Genomic DNA, 16,388 nt, shown 5'->3' on the forward strand with positions numbered 1-16,388 from the left:
CGTCCATATTTGTACACAGTCTGGTCGCTCTTTTCCCACATTTTTAAACGGTGGTTTACATTCTAGGAGCCAATTAGCTTCGCTTGAAAGATGAGTGTCTCTGACAGAAACAAACTGAATTCTGCCCAGTGAGTCCCAATCTGTTGTAAACAGGTTAGACTACTACAGCAGTCTGATACCCTGAGGGAATTATGTAAAAACGTCGTTTCTTATTGGTGTGTGTGTGTGTGTGTGTGTGTGTGTGTGTGTGTGTGTGTGTGTGTGTGTGTGTGTCTCAGCAGTCAGAACCAGCCAGTCTACCCGCTGAAGATGTCAGCACCAACTCCAACGGCCCCAAACAAGACTCCCTGTTTGACGACGACCCAGAGGACCTGTTCGCAGGTACACACACACACACACACACACACACACACACACACACACACACACACACACACACACACACACTCTCTCTCTCTCTATCTCTATCTCTATCTCTCTCTATCTATCTCTCTCTCTCTCTCTCTCTCTCTCTCTCTCTCTCTCTCTCTCTCTCTCTCTCTCTCTCTCACACACACACACAGACACACACCCTTACCCCTCCCTGTGTGCAGAGGCGACAGAGGAGGTGTCCCTGGACAGCCCGGAGAGAGATGTTCTGCTGTCGGACGGCCCCTCCCCCGCCATCACCCCCATAACCCCGCCCACCTCCGTCCTCACGCCGCGCCTTGGCCACGCCCACGACGACATGTTCACACACTCCTCCTTCGACGAGGTGAATGCACATGTACATGCATGCACACGCACACGCACACACACACACACACACACACACACACACACACACACACAATGATCTAATTTAGGGACATTTTTGTTCTTTTTAGGGGATAAATTATTGAACTATTAGATCAAACGTATAATAACTATAATACCAAATAAACACATAAGGGGGGCATGCCCCCTCTCTGTGTTGGGAAATGCGAGGCTTGTGGGGGCATTGCTTTTGTATTGGGAACTAGGAATATCCCAGTTGAGTGACGTCCAAATTGACTGCGTTGCTTTAAAACAGCTGGGAAACCAGCCAGGGTTAGCTCTAGCCACGCTAGCCAATGTTAGCAATAACAGCTGATAACAATGCATTGCATGGTGTTTTGTGCTAACACCTTAGCATCATGTCCAGACATTACTGTGTGTATGACTGATTCAATGAGACACAAATAAGACAGAAGTGCTGATAAAACAGTACAATTTTCACTACTGTTGGAATGCGGACTGTGGGCTGAGGTGCGGGCTGGTGAGGCTCTCCCGGGATCAGCGTATCAAATCCGAGGGCAGGTGTCAGCGTTCCTGACCTTTGAACCCTGAGATTCCTAGTAGGGGTGGGAATCACAAGTTTGACCATGAAGTAATATTATATCGATTCATTTGAACGATGCGATATTTGCCGATATCACAAAATCTGCCACGATTCAATTCAGGGGGCTGCGATCGATATTAGACGACATGCCCACAATCAGTTACATTTATATCAACTCACAAAAAGCAACTAAAATATCATTTGACAATTTTATTTTTGAGCTCTTGCAGACATTTAACTCAAAAACAAATCTATTATTTTTTATAAGAATCAAAATGGACCTGTTATTAACACATTCACTGCCAGCCGTTTTTTTTTTACTGTAGGTAGGTTCTGCCAGAGGGTTTTTTTGAGGATTCTGGCTCATCTTTCAAGACCCGAGGATTCTTTTCTGCTAAGATTTTGTGAACACACAATATCTCAAAAGAACTAATAGAATGTGTGCTTTCTCTGTCTAAAAGAGTTAGTTTGTAGAGTTAGTAGTTATGTAAGCATTAGCAGTTGAATACAGCATGGTTTCAGCGTCAGAAAAAATATTCTGAGATAAACGGCTTTTTGTGAAATTCGATAGAACAGTCACTTTAACCATTCATTTTTGGCATCAGTAAGACGTCAGACATCTAAACAATAGTTTTGAACAGTAATTTCCTCCATAACAGCAGGAAACCCCCCTCTGCTTCCAACTCCTCCCTCCGTGTGTGTTCTCCTCCTGCCTCCCTGGCTCTGCAGCGGGCGTGTCACAACGAAGTTGCTGCTGCTGCTGTGCCTGTCTGCGCGGCCGCTCTTTGAGGAAGTCTGGGTGGACTCGCTCATTTCTTGGAGTTTTGGTTGAGAGCTTTGATGAAGCTTTTGCGATTCTGGTCATATTTATGCTGCGTGTTTCAAAGTGTGCATCCAATCTATTCTTGGAACCCCCCACCGTTGCCACCGCTGTGCATCAGCGCGAAAGTGAAAGCGTTTTCGGCATCAATTTTACAGTATGAGAACGGCTTCCTCGCGCTTTTCCCTCCAGTTTTGGGTCGCCTCTTTCTACTGTGGAGAGACATGTCGCCACTCAGTGGGTCGGTAAAATAGATTATACACATTCAATACCTCCAATTCTGGTATAGGAGACGTAAAAGGGTTAGATCAACGTCCCACCGTCAAAAAAAAGAAATCGATTTTTCTTGACGTAAAAACACGTCATTGGCAGTGAACGGTTGGATTTTGTTTGACGTCAAAACACGTCATTGGCAGTGAACGTGGCATGGTAAACTGCCACAATTGTTGTTATCTTGAGCTTTAAATGAAAAATGTTAACATCCTATCAAAGAACTAATTTAAGTTATCTTTTTTACACACTAAGGCAGGATCTTTTTGTAAAGGTTGACTCATATTATAGATACTTAGAGGCTCAAACAATACTCAATCAAACCTTTATTGGCAGACGCTTGGTCCATAGATGACACATACACAATTACAAAAAGCACATAAGGGCACAATAAAAGAACAAAAGTACATTATAAAAGAGAGTCATACCAGAGTTTCCACATATGTGACTGGTATCTCACAGTGCTTAGCCCAGGATCAGTGAGCAACTTAATAATAACATTCTGAGACACGTTCAAGCTACAGATGAACCTGTACCTCAGATTTCTCAGGAGCGCCTGGAAAGTGGCCACCCCCGCCTTACAGAACAGGTCACTAGCACTGCTCCACCTGGGCCTTTTCAGCAAGATGCGCATGCAATCATTATAAGCAACCTGAAGTTTATGCATGCTTGCCTTCTTAAACTTTGCCCACAAGGGGGCAGTATAGATAGGGGTACAGTAAGCCCTAAAGAGTGTGATCTTTACATCATCAGAACAGAACAGTACTATTTTTAACATAGTGCAAAAGCAGAACAGTCTTACTGCATCATACTGTAGCTATCCACTACACCAGTGGTTCCCAAACTGGGGTATGTGTACCCCTAGGGGTACGTGGAGGTACTTTGAGAGAAAAGGGAAAATTCAAAAATTTAAGAATAAATCATTAACATAAATTAAACATTGAAATAAATCTGATCAGGAGGCACTAATTCTTTCACTTTCTTTTATTTCTTATTTTGTAATGTTATATTCTTCAAATGGTGGGTTATCACTCATTTATGGCATCATATGTATAGTTTTCTCTTGCAGTTTTCTAAGAAAAATGGTGTAGTTGGGTAAAGGGGGTACTTGGATTCAGAAATCAGGGAAAGGGGGTACTGAAGTCAAAAAAGTTTGAAAACCACTGCACTACACCTGACCTTGTTCCTTACCTAAACTGTGGGCACATTTGCTCCTGTGTGTGCGTCGTTCAAAACGCGTCTGAAGCACACAATCCTTCATTTGCCAGTCGGTGTCGATATGATGACAAGTCACAGTTACATACTGTAGTCTTCTGTTGTCCACGGCGTCCACACATCTGTAGTGATAGCCACTCGTTTTGCATTCAATAACTCACGTTTCATATCATGTTTAACTTAATTGTACAGACTCAGACTCCAGAGTGCAGTAGCTCATGAAAACCATCGTTCTGTGTTCCCTTTTCCCGTCCTTTTTCCTTAATCCAAAATATTTCAACATTGATTTATATCTGAGAGGGGAGTGAATATCCTCTCCCTCTTCTTCTTGCCATTGCCATTGTTCGCATGCGGAAACGAAAGAGGACGTGCACTTTGGCCGAAATGGTGACGCGCAGACGCGGCGTGGATTTCAAAATAATTATGATTTTAGTATATCATTTTTTTATTGTTTTGTTTTCAGACATCGGTTTAGTGCCATCAACAAGTGGGTGTACACACCCAAGCAAAGAACAAAACAACAACAAACAGACGGGACAGAACCCACAACAAATAATCTGTATGATGCATTACATTACATTACATTACATTACGTCATTTGGCAGACGATTTTATCCAAAGCGACTTACAATAACACATTTTTGTCAGCAATAGAGCAATCAACTATGGAGCACAGTCTATGACAACTACAACTTCTGAAGGAACAGTGGTACAAGTTTAGTTTAGGTCAGTAGTCTTTTTTTTTTTTTTTTTTTTAGAAAGAGAGAAAGAAGTTAGATCTAGAAGGGCCCAGATGGAGCCTGAAAAGGTGAGTCTTTAGTCTTTTCCGAAAGATCGGCAGTGATTCAGCTGTCCTGACCGAAGGTGGAAGCTCGTTCCACCATTGGGGTGCCAGGGACGAGAAGAGTCGAGATCGGGATGAGCGACTTTTGAGCCCCCGTAGCGAAGGAGGGGCGAGGCGACCTGCACTAGTGGAGGAGCGAAGGGAGCGCTGAGAGGTTTGGAACCTGACCATAGATTGCAGGTACAGGGGAGCTGACTGGTGTACTGCCCTGTACACCATGATGCAATGGCGACACAGACAGTGTGAGTGCTTAATCTGAAAAGAAAGTTTTCTCCCACCCCGTAAACTTAGTCCCATATCCAGTCAGTTATACAGATTTTGGTTTTAAATGATTAAAAACAAAAAAACAAACAAAAAACAAGACAAGTAGAGACAAAAAACAAACAAACAAAAATATTACAACATTGATTTCATGGATTTCAAAATAAAATAATATAAATAATGTTTATTTCCTATGGCGCCATCATAGCGATAAATATCGATGTTTTCACTGTGCATCGATCCAGTTGGATCGTTGATCATTGAATCGAGACATCGATTCAGATCGATGTCTCGTCCCGCCCCTAATTCCTAGTTCCCAGTACATGAAGCTCTGATGTTCTCTCTGATGCTCTGATGTGTTCTGTCTGAAGCTCTGATGTTCTGTCTGAAGCTCTGATGTTCTGTCTGAAGCTCTGATGTTCTGTCTGAAGCTCTGATGTTTGATCCTTCTCTAAATGTCTGCCTTCGTTCTGTGCAGATTGAAGAGGAGGAAGGTGGAGACTCGTTTGACGTGCACATCTCCGTGTCTGATCCAGAGAAAGTGGGTGAGTGCACAGCACAGTGACCTCAGCTCAGGGAACATCCTGGAATATCCTGAGGTGACAAAAAATATATATCCTGAGGTCCATTCCTGGCATAGCGAGTCAGTGAAGTTGATAAATGCAGGGTTCCTTTCTACGCAGGTCTGGAAAGTCTGGAAATAATTTGATAATTTCCAGGTTCTAGTTTTGGAAAAAAAAAGTCTGTGGAAAATGCTGTGGTTCAGGTCCGATACACATCATTCTAGCTTTGATGTTCTTTTTGAGCCACTTTGAGTCCACAGTTTGTGTTGATGATCAGAATCATGTTCAGATAGAGCGATGCTCTTGTTAATATTGTAGTGTTGTACTTATTCTCATCTCGTCGTTTTAATGTCATGTATTTTTTATTGTATCAAGTTTGGGAGTCGCAACCTCATCCCGTTGTACCTGCTGGTACAATGAGAACAAAGATAATGCAATTCAATTCGATACTGCTGTACTAAGCACTTCACCGACACCGGGCTCAAAACACCAGTGAGAGTGAGCAAACTTTTAACTTGTTAACTAGTCGTAGTCACACTGCTTCCAGTAACACATCAGCTTTGAAATGTGTTGAGCTGCTTGTGGCTTGCAGCTAAAGTTAACGACCCTGGAAACCCAACATAAATATGCATTTTGAGTTCATCGCCCACAGGAACCTATGTTAATCAGCCACCAGCCAAATTCGAATGATGATGAACATTGCAAAGTATATAAATTTAGGTTTGAAAGTCATGGAGAAATAAGCAAAATCCTCCCCTCTCGCTCCCTCTGGGATTGTGTGGGCGTGTCCACATTGAACCTGTGTGTGCGCGTGCATGCGTGCGTCCGTGCATGCGTGTGTGTTTGGCTCGCTGGCCCGACTGCTTCCTCAAATTCTGGACGAATCATGAGCGAGGCAGACCTCCACACTCTGCCATGGCCGGCCACATTCAGATAGAGTCCGCAAAGACGCAGCGCCACACACACACACACACCCCGCGCTCCATTCGATAGAGAGAGACTGAGCAGGCTGCCTGCAGGTTCACACAGGTTTTGTAGAACGGACCGAGCTTATGACGTGATAAGATTTTTCATTTGAGCACGTCGGGCACTGCTCTCTTCATTGCGGAAGTGGAAATCCAGCCCTTTATTATTTAAAGCGATTTTGGGGGTTTGGGTTGAAACTAATGTCTCCTACTTTCTGAGGCACCCAATTACTCACATAAGACCCTAAATAACATAGTTAGAAGGTTTTTGTGGATTTTGGTTTCCAGGGACTTTAACGCTAAACGGTTGGCAGTGTAGGTATCCAGATGTAGCAGACAAAGAGTGTTGAAGGCTCCGCTCATGCCTTGATGTTTCAGTGGAACCTTTGAGTGGAACAACCCCTTATACAGCTGTCAACATTGGAGCTGCGCGCGCATCAAGGAGGTAAAAAGCCGGGAGCCCAGCATTGACAGACACAGAGAGCGCTGTCAGGACTGCTCTGTGCCCATCTGCGACACACAGTTAGATTTTAGTTTTAAAATGCAGTTCTCGGCTTACTACCACAGCTTATCGCCTAGTGATAAGCAATGTTATTCATCGAAATGAACGTTGGTTAATGGGATGCGTCTTACAGAGAAATTAAATAGAGTCCGCACACCGATATTTGTCAGCTCCCAGGTCAGTTTATAATACGTCTTACAGACCCATACGCACTGGCGCTGTGTCGATGGATAAAAGACAAGAAGAAATGGCCAAGCCTAGAGTGGCCAGCAATACACAGCGTAGATAGTTAATCTGTAACTTGCAAAGATATATTGTTATGTTGATAATGCACACAACTCAATAATGACATTATGTAACGTTACTTGGTTTGCTAACTAACCGAGTGATGTGGCTGTTAGCAGCCTACAGCTACAGTTTACCTAATATGAAATAAGCACTGCAAAGTCGGGCATTTTTAAGGATTTCCTCTTTCGGCTTGCAACCAAAGACGCCTCCGGTTAGCATTAAAAGCAGTATGAGTTGACGGGATTCTGTAAAACTTTAGTCCTTGCTTTGTTGATAGTGTAACAGACTGTTCAGTGTTGTGTTCTATTGCGTGTGTGCGAGGCTGTGTATGTTCCCTCGAGTTGCGTAGAACAGGATATGTGGGGTCGTGGGGAGAAGCTTGTTATAACATTACAGCCTGGCTCTATCGTTTATTATTTTATTAACCAAGTGTGAATAGGCGGACCCGAATACTCTGCTACAATAGCTTTCCGATTCTGGCATCCCACTGCACAACACGAAGACATGTCTAGCTCGTCTAGTTTTCCAGCTGCAGATCAGCTACTTGCCAGGGCTGCACGGAGTCTGTCTTTCTACCTCCGTCATGGGCATCTGACGCTGCGTGATGTCAGTGTGACGTAGTCGTATAAGGGGTCTAATAAGGGGTCTATTAGCCATTCAGTTCTCATTTAGGTTTAGGTTCTTTGGCGCAAAAACGTCAAAGTTGTCCTGCTTTGCTACTGCGATTGGTCGACGAGTTAGATGATTGACACAGACGGCAACCAATCAGTTGGGGCTGACAAATATGCCACCGAATCAGTGGCGGATAGCCTTGCGTGCGTCCAGACCCTAAGCCCTGGTTCGCACCACGGGCATCTCAGAAGCAGCACTGAAGCAGCGCTTCACGGAAGCTTCGAGCAGAGCCTCGCCGTTCACATCAGAAGCACTCTGTTTTGTCCACGCCTCGCTCTGTTCTGCCCGGCGCTGCTCCCTTGAACACAAGCTGAAACTATCGCTGCAGCACGTGTGCAGCGTAGCTTCAGCGCGCGTGCAGCGTAGCTTCAGCGTGTCGTGGCTTGCGGCTGATGTGATCGGTCTCGCCGACGCTGAAATGAAACTGCTGCGTTGCTTCAGCGTAGCTTCGGCGTATGGTGTGTTCGGGCTGTAATGAAGGATTCATTGGGGCTGGTTACCAGGCTAACATATTCTGATATTCGTGGCTGTGAAGAACAATCTTCATCTATCGTGATATGACCTAGTTAGCAGGGTTAAGATGTCTATCTGCATAAGTCAGACAAACACTAGTAGACAAAATTAAAAAATAAAATAATCGAGGTCTGGAAAAGTATGGCATTTTTTTGATTTAAAATGTAAACCTATAAATTCTCCGGGGAAGTCGTCAAATATCAGGAAGATAAAAAAAAAAATGGGTCACTGTCCAGGAATCCAGCAGATTGTATTTTACAACTTGTTTGACACATTCATCACAGATGCTTTTCAGCCCAGCTGGAGGGAAACAAACTGCAAAACAACGGTAATAAAGCAGGAAAAGAAGGAAATATTGAGGCCATGGAGGAGGAGGGCCATGGAGGAGGAGGGCCATGATGGCTACTTTGTTTGAATGACATGATGATTTTTAGAACTGAGGAAAACTCTATCTGGTGTAAAGCAGGAGTCCCCTTGCCTCTGTGATGATGGGTGTTGGATGATCTGAACATGGTGAACATGGTGAAAATTGGCATGAACACATACTGTACACACACCTACGCCCGCGCGCACACACACACGCACACGCACACGCACACGCACACACACACACACACACACACACACACACACACACACAACAAACAAACAAACACACACACGACCTCCATGCCAAATTTCAGCCTCCTAGAGCGAAAACTAACTGTGCCCGCTAAAGGGTGAACTGTGTGTGTGTGTGTGTGTGTGTGTGTGTGTGTGTGTGTGTGTGTGTGTGTGTGTGTGTGTGTGTGTGTGTGTGGGGCTGTGCGCACGTCATGTCTCACTGCATAGTGCAAATATTGCTAAGCTAATGATGGAGTGGTTGAAACTGGTCAAACAACTCTACACTCTTCCTTGTTTCCTTGTGTGTGTGTGTGTGTGTGTGTGTGTGTGTGTGTGTGTGTGTGTGTGATCCAGGTGATGGGATGAATGCCTACATGGCCTACAAAGTGACTATCAAGGTAAACTCTACAGACTGATTTCAGTCAGTTGTAACCCTTAATACTATCATTGATGCAAGTTTGCTTTACTCTTATTGTCTCTCTCTCTCCCTCCCCTCCCTCTCCTCCCCCTCCCTCCCTCCCTCTCCTCCCTCCCCCCCCTCCCCCCCCTCCCTCTCCTCCCTCTCCTCCCTCCCTCCCTCCCTCTCCTCCCTCCCTCCCTCTCCTCCCCTCCCTCCCTCCCTCTCCTCCCTCCCTCCCTCTCCTCCCTCCCTCCCTCTCCTCCCTCCCTCCCCCCCTCCCTCTCCTTCCTCCCTCTCCTCCCTCCCTCCCTCCCTCCCTCTCCTTCCTCCCTCTCCTCCCTCCCTCCCTCTCCTCCCCTCCCTCCCTCCCTCTCCTCCCTCCCTCCCTCTCCTCCCTCCCTCCCTCTCCTCCCTCCCTCCCCCCCTCCCTCTCCTCCCTCCCTCTCCTCCCTCCCTCCCCCCCTCCCTCTCCTTCCTCCCTCTCCTCCCTCCCTCCCTCTCCTCCCCCTCCCTCCCTCCCTCTCCTCCCTCCCCCCCTCCCCCCCCTCCCTCTCCTCCCTCTCCTCCCTCCCTCCCTCCCTCTCCTCCCTCCCTCCCTCTCCTCCCCTCCCTCCCTCCCTCCCTCTCCTCCCTCCCTCCCTCTCCTCCCTCCCTCCCCCCCTCCCTCTCCTCCCTCCCCCCCCCTCCCCCCCCTCCCTCTCCTCCCTCTCCTCCCTCCCTCCCTCCCTCTCCTCCCTCCCTCCCTCTCCTCCCCTCCCTCCCTCCCTCTCCTCCCTCCCTCCCTCTCCTCCCTCCCTCCCTCTCCTCCCTCCCTCCCCCCCTCCCTCTCCTTCCTCCCTCTCCTCCCTCCCTCCCTCCCTCCCTCTCTCCTCCCTCCCAGACTTCCATGTCTGTGTTTAAGCGTAATGACTTTTCAGTGAGAAGACGTTTCAGTGACTTCCTGGGTCTGCACAGTAAGCTGGCCTCTAAGTACCTGCACATCGGCTGCATCGTGCCCCCCGCCCCCGAGAAGAGCATTGTGGGTAAGTATGCATGGCGAGTTCAGTGATGTCATAAATAAACGCTTCCATGCTGAGGTTATACATTTGGACGACTCTTGGTCACAGCCCAGCCAATCCAAGCCTGAACCCGCGACCAGGGATTCCCTTATTGCCGGCTTTTGGCCGGTATCACCTGCAGTGAGTAAAATGTCAACGGCCAAAGTGGCCAGTTGGAAATATGCCAAATAAATAAATTCATTAATGCATTAAAATTAAGCATATTAAATAGCCTAATCTTTTGTGACCTAAATACAATCATTAAATAGCATGTCAAATAGGCTAGACTAATACAGGGTGTCCGCGGGGTCTTGAAAAGTATTAAAAGTTGATAAATCAATTTAGGGAAAGTTAAGACCTTTAAAAGTATTAAAAAGTCTTAATTGCCATGTGAGAGGTATTACATTTTCTAGCTATTGTGCTGATGGTGTTAAATGAGCATTATGATACCGTCCCATATCGATCGCAGAGCCCTGAATTGAATCGATGTCGTATCGTGGCAGACTTTGTGATATCGGAAAATATCGTATAGTTGTCCTAACTAATCTATATCATATTGTATCATGATGCAACTTGTGATTTACACACCTATCTTTGATTTGACGAAAGTGGCGTCGAGGTCTTGAAAAAGTCTTAAAAAAGGTCTTAAAAGGTTTAGAATTTAACTCCAACATCCCTGCATATATATACAGTATATACCCACCACAGAGTCAAGCTGATTAGCCTACCGCTTCACAAACAAGCTGTTGTAGAAATGGTATTTGTATCAATAACACCATTCCTCATCCGCATGATCAAACAGTGTCTCAAGCCAAAATGATAAGACCGGTGACCAGACATAATAATAGAAGGAAGTGTCTTATGAAAATATATTTAATAAAGCCATTAACATACTCCTCTAAACGTTATTTGAGAAGGACTGCAATCATCTCAATATACATTGAAGTATAGATTACATGAGGATTTATGGAATGCAGTGAAGATCTCACATTTGACATAATGCTTGTATAGGCAGAGAGGAAGACATGGAAGTGTGTGCGTTGGAGCACATACATGGTGCAGTCAGACTGAGCAGGGCTGCCTGTGTTTATCAGCAAAGCCTTCCTGTCTCAGGGTCATTGTCATGCTGTGTTTTCTGAGCAAAGGGGAGAAATCTGCTCCTTGATGTGTCTGCCTGCCCAAATATGCATTTATGACTAATAACTCATACCATTAATTATGCGTATGCAATTATAGCTTATTGATTATTAAATGCCAATCAATTGAACTTTAATTTTACAACACAAGCAGAGACGCAGATCATTAATATAAGAATAATATTTGATTGATTGATTGATTGATTGTTCGATTGATTGATTGATTGATTGATTGATTGATTGATTGATTGATTCACACAACGTAGGCTAGTTGTCAATTTAGCGGACGTAAAAAAGCGCTCGTATGATATGAGAGGAGGTGAATCAAAATGCTTAGTTACCACAAATAAGGTCAAATAGGAGCAAAGAGTGAGTGCAGGAGAGCCTGGCTGAGGCAGGTCGGTGCCAGGTGTGGAGTGGAAGAGATGAAGGTGCGTATTGTTAGAGATTCAAGTCGTGTGCACACCTCTCCACTGTCCTGACAGTTATTACTTTTAGCTGTGTTGTTTTTTCATCAAGACAATGTCCAGGAGATAATCATAATAATAAGTGTCCACAAATGCAGCTAGATGGAGCGTGCATGTTGTCTGTGTTTCAATAATGAAAGCGTCCTTACCGAGAATGACATGCATGCCTGTTGAATGCCGACCAATTAAATATTCTTGCTGCAAAGTCGGGTTCTTACACTGGAATAAAGATCGACTATAGAGGCTATAAAGATTCAAAACGTTCTTTTAGGAAACAGTTATTTTATAAAATACCGGTATATATATATATTTCTTTTTATTATCGTTTTTTTTAAAGCGGCCGGTAGATATTCTATATGGCCGGAATTCTGGAACGGTACCAGCCGCATTGGCTGGCAGAAAAAAACAGTCTAGCGAAATGCCTGCCTGTGACAACAACATGGACCAGCTCCAGCCACTTCCTCCAGACCACAAGAGGACGGAACACCTGGACCAGCCAGACAACCGCCCTCTGGAGCCACTCCAGACCACCTCAAGGAACACAGTGCTGCAAGGAAAGACAGAAGACGAGCTTAGTTTGGAAAAGTCTGGATAGTGTTTGGAGGAGAAGAGAACAAGAACCAATTTGCAATAGCTGCGATCAGATATGCGATGTCAGTCTAGACTAGAGTGTGGTGTCATCCACTCCATTGTGATGTCATCCACTCAATTTTCGATGTCATCCACTCCAGTGACATCGATTTTGTGGACCAACATTTTTTGGTGGACCAACCCAACAGAGTGACTTATGGTCACAGCTAAAAAGCAAGAGGACAGAAGACTATTTGGAGCAGGACAGAAAAAGGAAGAGGACTACAAATCACAGCAAAGCAGAAGGAAGTGCAGCCCTTCCATATGGAAGACATGATAGAGATCCGTGTGGACTGTAAGGAGGAGGTTCACCAGGAAGGAGGAAGGAGGGAAGATGTTCATATGGAAGACAAGACATCCAGCAAGTGCTGTGGCTATGGAGCCATCCAGCCCACTCCCTTCTCTGACCCCAGTACAGAGCTGCACAGCCTCTACACCAGCGACAGCCATGAGTCCCACCAGCTCAGTTCAGTTTATTTGACAATTAAAAAACATTGTATTGTTAAAAAAAATCATCAAGGAATACACAAAAAGTCACGACTTATTTCCATTGTGGATTGGATTGGACGCTTGTAGACATGCAGTACACACAGGGACATAGAACAAACAGGTTCATGATCAAAACAACAACATTGAAAAATATCTCAAATCCTTACTAACTAGTTGACAAGCATATTCAAGTGCATGCATTTTTACACATTACAACGACCCTCTAAGAGCTTTTCCACGAGCCACAGTTTAAGTTTTGTTAAGGTTTGAAGCCTCTTCAAGGCCTTAGAAATGCAAATGAGCATTGGCATTGACATTTGATGACGACCCTAGTCTGATATCTGTGTCATAGCTCCCAGATACCAGACTCGGCCAAGACGTGGTTTTTGTACAGGCACAAGGCGAACCGCACAGAGTATTTCACGTTTGTCAAAATAACATTTAAAATGGTATTTTGACAAACATTTCTCATTTAACAAATATTGGCATCTGGGCCTCCTTGTGAATTGAAAATTGCAGTCGGCCATATTGCATTTTTTATTGAATTGTGTACTGGGAAAAATAATTAATCTAGTTGCCACGGTAACTGTAGTCTCGCAGTAGTCAGCTGTAGATTATTTTATTATTATTAAATTATTATATTATTATTATTATTATTTTACCTTTTTATCTTTCTAATTTTGCACTGTGCAGACATGCTACCCTGGCATGGTTCCTAGAGAACAGCACAAAGCACTTTATTCATATGCCCTTCTTGTTATGCCTTTTTTTAAATCATTATTTTTTTATTTATGTTTTGATTGATTGATTGACTTTATTTGGTGATGTCAACAAAACAGGGCACAAATACAAAAACAGACGATCACCGAGGATAAAAACACAATATCCATGTCTTACCCTGTTTAGTGTTTTGTTGTGTGCTCTCTCTTTTTGTACTTCTTTTTTCTGTACCATGTGGAGGTGTGGCTTGTGTACAAGAATTCCAATGCATTTTAATGCCAAATTTGAATGCAAATGGCAAATCAACTTGAACTCTTGAACTCTCTAGATAGATATCTACGTCTGGTGCAGAACTCCTAGTATATAGAGTGGAGCACACCCAAAAAATGTGAAGAGGTGCAGACTAACGAAAATTCAAAGTAACATAAATAAAAGAAGTCGCACACTCAAAAATCTCCTCTGCTGTGTTTAATGAGTTACAGCCCACCAACATGTTTTGGCGAAAGTGCCTTCGTCAGGGTGCAGTGCACAACTCCTGAAAATATATGTAGAGATATTACGCAACTAGAAATACCGCACGCTCGTTTCTAGCATGTCTCGTTCTTGCCTGCTAACTCACTGAGCAGTTGTGAGCCGCGTGGAACCCCTCGCCCTGTTAAAGTAGTGAGATATCTAACAAATAAAGAAACATGGCTGCCGTGCAAAATGTGCACGGTCAGCTGTCTGCCTGTCAGACCATGCATATGGAGGGTGTGTGCGACGTGATAGCTTACAACATGTAATTGGTTATGTTAATGAGCGGTGATTGGCCTTGCATGCCCATGTATGTTAATTAGTTATGTTAAGTAGTTATGTTAATGAGTGGTGATTGTCCTTGCATGTCTGTGTATGTTAATTAGTTATTTTAATTAGATATTAATTAGTTATGTTAAGTAGTTATGTTAATGAGCGGCGGCGTGTCTCCTCGTCTGTAGGAATGACCAAGGTGAAGGTGGGGAAGGAGGACCAGTCGTCTAATGACTTTGTGGAGAAGAGAAGATCTGCACTGGAAAGGTAGAAGTTCCTCCTCTTTACACTTTGACATTATTTTCATGATCAATTAACTGTCAATTATTTCCTTGGTTAATTGTTGTTGGCTCTATAACATGTCAGAAAATGGTGAAAAATGATGACGTCTGGAAATGTCTTTTGTCCACAACTCAAAGATATTCAGTTTACTGTCATAAATCATAAAGGAGAAAAGAAACCAGAAAATATTAGAGCTGCAACGATTAATCGATTAGTCGATCGACAGAAAATTAATCTACAACTATTTTGATAATCCATTAATCATTTTGAGTACAATTTTAAGAGAAAAGGTAAAACATTTCTGATTCCACCTTCTTAAATGTGAATATTTTCTGGTTTCTTTACTCCTGTATGACCGTAAACTAAATATCTTTGAGTTGTGGACAAAACAAGACATTTGAGGGCGTCATCTTGGGCTTTGGGAAACACTGATCGTCATTTGCCACCATTTTATGACATTTTATAGACCAAACAACTCATCGATTAATTGAGAAAATAATCGGCAGGTTAATCGATTATGAAAATAATCGTTAGTTGCAGCCCTAGAAAATATTCACATTTAAGAAGCTGGAATCTGAGAATATAGACTTTTTTCCCTCATAAATAAAACTCAAACTGCTTCATCGATTAGCAAAATAGTTGGCGATTAATTCAATAGTTGACGATGACAACTTAATCAATTAATCATTGCAGCTCTGATCTTCTGCTTCTCTCTCTATCCACACACACACACACACACACACACACACACACACACACAACTCTCACCCACTTGTGTGTGTGTGTGTGTGTGTGTGTGTGTCTGTGTGCGTGTGCGTGTGTGCAGCAGAGTAAACTGGGATCTGGTAAAGATCATCCTGGTCAGATGTTTACCGCCTCAAAGGTTAAACCACAAATATTAGGTACATCATTATCACAACACACACACAGACGCACACGGCACTGCAGTGTAACTGTCAGTCTGGACAAATGAAACAACACACACACACACACACACACACACACACACACACACACGGCAGTGTGTGTGGGTGTGTACTTGGACACATATCTTTGTGTATGGCCATGCATTGTGTTTATGTGTGTGTGTACATGTGTGTGTTCGTCCTCCTGATGGACTGAATAAAGATGAGCGAGAGAGAGAGAGTGAGAGAGTGTGTGATGTGGGCGGGCCTGACATTATGCTGCCCTTTCCTGGTTGTCTGTGATTGACAGGAAGGTCAGCCAGTGACAGCTGATGGAGCTCAGAGCTGCAGAACTCCACGCTGATAGACACACACACACACACACACACACTGGAAAAAATGACCCTCAATGCGAGTTAAATTAATGAAAAAAATATTTTCGTTCTTTTTTCCTTTTCTTTTTAATTGTATTTCCCCCCTCCTTTTCTTCGCAATTGTATTATTGCTCCACCCCCTCTGCCGATCTGGGGAGAGTGGTAGACTAGCACATGCTTCCTCCGATACATCTGCAGCCAGCCGCTTCTTTTCACAGCGAGTTTCATCGACGATCATGCTATTCCCCCAGGTCCCCTCTCCCTGAACGGGTGCCCCGACCGACCAGAGGGGGCACTAGTGCAGCGA

At 44.2% G+C, this 16,388-nt stretch overlaps 1 protein-coding gene across 2 annotated transcripts in view; it reads left to right on the forward strand.

Moving 5' to 3' along the window:
• snx2 (sorting nexin 2) overlaps nt 1–16,388 on the forward strand; it is a 55,298-nt gene that overhangs the window by 4,914 nt on the left and 33,996 nt on the right. For both annotated transcript variants that reach the window (XM_083644900.1, XM_083644901.1), the window contains exons 2-7: nt 279–381; nt 594–754; nt 5,228–5,294; nt 9,210–9,253; nt 10,136–10,277; nt 14,709–14,787. In XM_083644900.1, coding sequence (XP_083501026.1) covers nt 279–381; nt 594–754; nt 5,228–5,294; nt 9,210–9,253; nt 10,136–10,277; nt 14,709–14,787 — 596 coding nt within the window. The remainder of the gene's footprint in view (nt 1–278; nt 382–593; nt 755–5,227; nt 5,295–9,209; nt 9,254–10,135; nt 10,278–14,708; nt 14,788–16,388) is intronic.

This window comes from Poromitra crassiceps, assembly GCF_964638095.1.
Source record: "Poromitra crassiceps genome assembly, chromosome: 10".
Classification (NCBI taxonomy): Eukaryota; Metazoa; Chordata; class Actinopteri; order Beryciformes; family Melamphaidae; genus Poromitra; species Poromitra crassiceps.